This window comes from Protobothrops mucrosquamatus, unplaced genomic scaffold (genome assembly GCF_001527695.2).
Source record: "Protobothrops mucrosquamatus isolate PMUCROS unplaced genomic scaffold, P.Mucros_1.0 scaffold560, whole genome shotgun sequence".
Taxonomy (NCBI): Eukaryota; Metazoa; Chordata; class Lepidosauria; order Squamata; family Viperidae; genus Protobothrops; species Protobothrops mucrosquamatus.
In genome coordinates this window covers 215,506-221,505 of record NW_015386863.1, presented here as the reverse complement: position 1 = coordinate 221,505, position 6,000 = coordinate 215,506, and the positions used below count along the sequence as shown (strand labels likewise).

General features: G+C 38.8%; 1 protein-coding gene across 1 annotated transcript in view; it reads left to right on the top strand.

Annotated features, from left to right (window-relative positions):
• Positions 1–2,511: 2,511 nt before the first annotated feature.
• Positions 2,512–6,000, top strand: part of HEMK1 (HemK methyltransferase family member 1) — a 44,503-nt gene continuing 41,014 nt past the window's right edge. The window contains exons 1-2 of the mRNA XM_015817182.2: positions 2,512–2,614; positions 3,751–4,196. Of these exons, the coding sequence (XP_015672668.2) occupies positions 3,936–4,196 (261 nt within the window). The 5' untranslated portion in view covers positions 2,512–2,614; positions 3,751–3,935. The remainder of the gene's footprint in view (positions 2,615–3,750; positions 4,197–6,000) is intronic.

The window sequence follows — 6,000 nt, the reverse complement described above, 5'->3', positions numbered from 1 at the left end:
TCTCTTTTGTATTTTTTGTGCATCAACAATAATGTTTCTTGTTCCTCAGCCTTTTCCAAAACCAGCTTGACAATCTGGCATCTCCCTTTCCATATAAGATTCTAATGTTTACTGAACAATCTAAGCATTATTTTGCCAGCATGTGATAACATCATGGATGATACTGTAGCCTTGGTTACATTTTATATTTATTTCTTTGTATTTATTATCTAAAAATTTTCATTCCCATGTTGTCGCTGTCAACCATTCACAGAACTTTCAACTATGATCGCAACATCTCTTCTCACAAAAGTCAGTGCTACTTCAAACTCTTCAACCATTGTACAGATATGGTTAGAGTTTCTTAGCCATCACTTATAAGCTCTGACTTTGCTGTACCTTTATTTTAACTAAAGATCCATAAAATTAACTCAATTTAGGCACTTTAATCCTAAAAAAAAAATGGTAAACTGTAAAACAAAAAGCAATTTGGACAATTGTCTTAGCTAGTTTTTCCCAACATACAATCCCTCTGTGGCTCAAACATGCCAAAAACTGATCATGACCAAGTTTATATCTTTCTCTTGCTAGCCAGATTAGTTTTGTTGCAGGCAGACTGGATAAGAGTAATTAAAAAGAACAGTCCAATTTAATCCCTAAAGTGCTGCTGAACTTGAGGTTCCTTTGGTTGCTTAGTCAGGTCTTGCTCAGACTTCCCCACCCAAGGAAAAGGAAATTTCCATATTGTAATGCCTGCAGAGGGAAGCAGTCTGACCTGAACCAAATCTAGCATCTCTCTTCTTTCCCAGGGCAGGAGGAAAAGAAACTTGGAATGGACAGTTGGGGGGGGGGGAGGGAATAGCCCCAGAGCAGAATGTAGGGGATTGCCCTCCCTTTATTACTCCTGCTCCCTTTGATCTGCTCTGTTCCCACCAATGCCCTCAACTCCTTGCTAGGTATGCCTTGCCTATCACAAGCTCAGCCCAGGGCATCAGCACCTACTGAGATGATGTCTAGGTGAAGAGGAATTAAACCCTGCCCTTGTCCCAGGGCTCCACCTCAGATCAAGAAAATACCCCCAGGCCAAGATCGCTGCAACACGGGGAAGAGAGTAACCCTTCTTCCCACAGCTCCCCCTCCCTCGTTGTTTTTGGAGCCTTCGGAAGGAGACAGCCTGTCTCACTTCCCGCCTATAACTTAAAAAGTGACACCGACTGCTAGGTCAAGTGAGGAAGATGGGTTGTGTGGGTGCGTGTCCCGGGGAGTGGAAGACTCTGGCCCGGCCCTCTTTCACTAAAGCAGGCTTTCAATGGCCGTCCGAAGGGACAGCAGTAATCGGATTGTTTTGCTGGAGGCTGGGCTGCCTCGGGTATCTACCGCTTTGCTGCAATTCGGATTACCTGCATCGGAGAGGAATGAATAGCTGCCAGGGTGCTAGCACGGTCTTACGTGCCATTGTGCTTTCCAAGATGCTACAACCAGCCTCACCCCGTTTCTGCCGCTGCCCCTCTTAATCTCCTGCTTTGATATCTCCTTTCCCCAGGATTGGCTAACACAGGACAGCGCTTTGGTTAAGGATTGGGCCGGCTGGCATGTCACTCAGAAAGAGGAGGATGGCTGCTGCAAGCTCCGAAGTCCGGGAATGCAAAGTGAGATTTATGTGGTGGTCCAGGCTCGCTCTTAGCCGAAGGAGCGTCGCGCGCTCGGCCAGGTGAAAGTGATACCTTGGGACGTGCACGATCTTATAGGGATTATGGTTCACTCCCCAGGATTCCCTTCTTGTGCCTTCTTTGTGGAATCCACCCACCATCCTGCACGAAAAGACGATGATTTTTTTTTACTACCTTTTGGAAATCGGGCGTCTACATATGTTCAAAGTGTGGAGCATATATGTACTTAATAAAATCGTTCGTGTGATGGACGTGGGAAAGGCATTTCTGCTCCCTCCCCCCCCCCCGTCCCCGCATTTTTGCAAGTGGCAACTACTTCATAAGAAATTTCTACTCTGATGAAGTTTCCTTTCGGGATTACAATGAAAGTCATTAGAAATTGTTTTGAAACAAGGTCATCCTAGTCCACACATAAAACTAACCAGGATGCTATCTGATCAAGCCTTGGATTGAGTATGCATGTTGCCAAGCCATAGTTTGCTTATTTACGCTTTGCTAAACAAGACGCTGGGATCACATTTACCTCTAAGCGTGCTTAACAATGATTTACTAGGAAAAAAATGGTTTTAGTTTGCTCTGAACTCAGCCAAACAAATTACAGAATAGTTTAGGGCTGGGAATAGATGTATGATGGGGCCACTTCTATACTGTATTACTGCCAAGAAAATTACCGACGAAGTCTACAAGATTCAAGCTCGATTCAAAGGTGGCGTCAGTTTTTCTGAACTTCTTTAGTAGAATTACCTCCGGTTTCCACGCGGCGTCTCCCTTGTCTCGTTCAACGCGCTCTGAAATGGATAATGGCACTTTAGAAGGTGGAGCTTTGGCTCGCTAGGAACTTCAGTTCGATGGCGCTGTTGGCGGTCGAGCTGAAGCGTTTGCTGCTCGCACCGGAAGAGTGTTCCCTCCCGAGCATCTTATTTCCACCATCCGATCAGGACTTGCAATGTCCCCTTTTTTTACAGGTAAAAGCTGAAAGTCTCTGTCGTGCCGATCCTCGCATCTGAAAGAAAACGTATATGGCGTTTTTCCTCCTTTCGTTCAATACGAAGTCATTTTCAAATGACTTAAAAAAAAAAAATCCGTATTAGGAAGGCGTCGGTGTTTGATTTCCTATACACTTTGGTCAGTTGTGTTGCGTACTTGCAAATGCTCTGAGAAAGCTGGAAAGTTTTCAAAATGTGGATTGATTCTTAGAAAAGATTCAAAACGTTTCTTCCAAATAACTAAAGATTCAGATTAAGGTTATAGGTTAATTGTAAGTCCCATTGTAATAAAAAAAAATTATTAAACAGATTTTATAAGTTCCATGGAAATGAATGAGGACAAAGGATAAGTAATCTTTTTATGGAATAAACGAACTGCCCTTTAGAATGAGGAAAATACAAGGAAGGAGCTTCTTTTTTCGTCTGGTCTAACTAGTCTGTTCAGCTAGGTGACTCAATTTTGTTAAAGTATAATTGATTTGTTGGAAACTATGTGAATCTAGCTATTATGATTCAGAAATAATGCATAGTGTGTAACAAAACCTCTGTTTTTGTCTATGCAGCATCTATGATTAAACAAATAACAGCCTTGTGTGATGAGGGTGAAGTTTCTTCACATGCTCAGTTCAGCAGTGTATTATATGCAGCATAAATTCACTATAGTATTTGCAACTTTTTATGCGCAGAGGCCACAAAGATGGCAAAAGCTTTTTATCTCATTGGATTCAAACGAGATACACTGCTAAGGTTCAAAAGCATTTGCTAGAGCTAATTATGCTTGATTTTATTTCACCATAATTTATCTGTCTAAGTGTATCAAGAAGCATCAGTTGACAATAACTTCAAATATATAATGTGTCTATGTTGGAGAAATTGTGTCTATGTATGAAATTATTTGAAAAGTGAAGGAGACTTTAATGTGCTGTATTCAGTGAAAGCAACTTTGCCACCCCAGTGGTGCACACTCAGAAAAACATGGTTAGAGATACAGTTGTAAAAAAAAAAAAATCCATGTTAACATAATATATGATACTATAATGGTCTATTTTTTTCTGTGCAAAGTAAACCTGTTTTGAATTTGAGAAGATTCATTTGTTTATCTCTCCATCTCTTAGTGATCTACTAGGACAATATGGCATTTGAATCTGAGACTGATGTTCTTCTCTACAAAAATGATGAGTTCAGAATATTGTGCCATGGTGATGTATACTGTTATAAAAGACTACTGAGACAGGCCCTTCAATAGTCCTGCAAAGGAGAATCGGTGCTTATACCTAAAAACTGATATTTTTCTGAAGCAATGACAACTTTCAGTAGTGTTTATTACAGGAAGATTTTGTATCTATTCTCTTACCGTGGATATTTTAGAATGAATCAAATTAAAGATACTCTTCTAAATCCCTGGCACAGACATCTGAGAAATTACTCCTGTTATAAAGCCAATTTGGTCTCAGCTGTTGATGTGGTCAAATATTGGCAAGCGGTGTTTGAGGCAAACAATATCCCAGAAGCGCAGACATCTTCTGAATATATTGTTTCCCATGTCCTGGGAGCAAAAACAGTTAAGTGCTATGGGTAAAATTAGAGCTATAATACAAGATCTGTAAAACTATAGATTAACATTAAATGCAGTAACTGAAATATATTTTATATGTTTTTCTATCTTCCTGCTACACTGTGGTGATTATCCAAATATTTTCAGCCCAGAACTGGATGATCTAATATGATGTGTGTATGTGTATGTGTACCAAGCATCAAAATGGATCCCTTAGGATCAATTTTACCTGTCCTTTGGCACATAACAAATCTCCCTGTGAGATAAGTAGCACTTCTTGCAGGCAGGTTGTAGCTTGGACGTGCTTCCAAAGAATTGTGCTAGTCAAAATACATGGAAATGTTCACTGTTTGCAGTGGCATTGGCTTTTAATATATCTTTTTCTTGATTTTTAAGTACCTCAGATGTATATGTGTTTTCATTTGCCATAGATTATAATGGTTAAACTACTGCTCCTGCTTCATTACTAGAAATTAGATTTAATCAACAGTTAGAAGGACATGCTCATACATGAACATTCATTTCATTATTCCCTTTGGGGGTAAGTAATATGCAGAGTGCTGAGAAGGAAAAATAAATAGTTAGATAATGAAATTACAGTGAAGGCATGAGGTAAGAAAAAACAGCAGAAGCTAGGTTACACCAACATCATCAACTCCAACTTTCCCTAGCTTTCTGTCTATTCACATCATCATTGTTTCCATCATGTCCATGTACCATGTTCCCCATTTTTTTCATACATTAGTATCTTTCTCAGCAAACTAAATCAATTAAAATCTCTTCTGCACAAGGCCCTGCCCAACAGTCACAGTGACTTTCCAAATTTTGCTCACTGTCACCAATTCAAGGTTTTTAAGCAGGATTCGTCAAATATCTTCCCAATAGCATTTAATTAAGTGGTCCCATTGCATTTTGTACATGTATTCGTATTATCTTTCTCTTTCCATAATAAAACAATAATGATATTTTTCCAATCATGCAGTTTTCATACATACCTATCAAGCAAGTCTCAAAAGCAATCCAAATCCACATTAACACTTATTTAGTTATATATTCTTTACCTGCAGCTTTATCATTTTTGGCATTATTAAAGTGTTTAATACTTCCTTTTCTTCTCCTTTAGATACCAACATTTTTTTCTTGGATACTAACATTTATAGCATTGTCATCAGCTATAAGTGCTTTCATAAATAATAAATAGTATAGTAAATAAAAGGTTTTTTAGTAATTAGAAAAAGTGTAAACAGCCTTAATCCTACCTGTGTCATGTAGCTTAGCATATATAAAATGCAATTATTTCTTAAAAGATGCTCATTAAAAACTGCCTTTATATTTTAAGAAACCCACAAAAATAAATAGTCACCTTACAGAGGAAGATAGGCAGCATAAAAATTTAACAAATAAAAATAATCGGACAATTTTATATAGCTAATAATTTTAATTTCCATGCTGGCTGCAGAAGACTGAAAGAATACAGGTAAATATTAGTACTAAGAAAATATCCTAACAGCTGTATCAAAAAAGGAACCAATTACTAAGATTGATAGTGATGTTTGTATTACTAAATGTGTTCAAGCAGAGGCTGAACAGCCATCTTTTAGAAATGCTTTTAAATTATATTCCTGCACTGAGCAGGAAGTTGGATAATAAATGATGATGATGATGATGATGATGATGATGATGATGATGATGATGATGATGATGATGTTGGAAGGGACCTTGGAGGCCATCTAGTCCAACCCCCCAGCTCAGGCAGGAAACCCTATACCATTTCAGACAAATGGCTGTCCAGTCTCTTCTTAAAAACTTC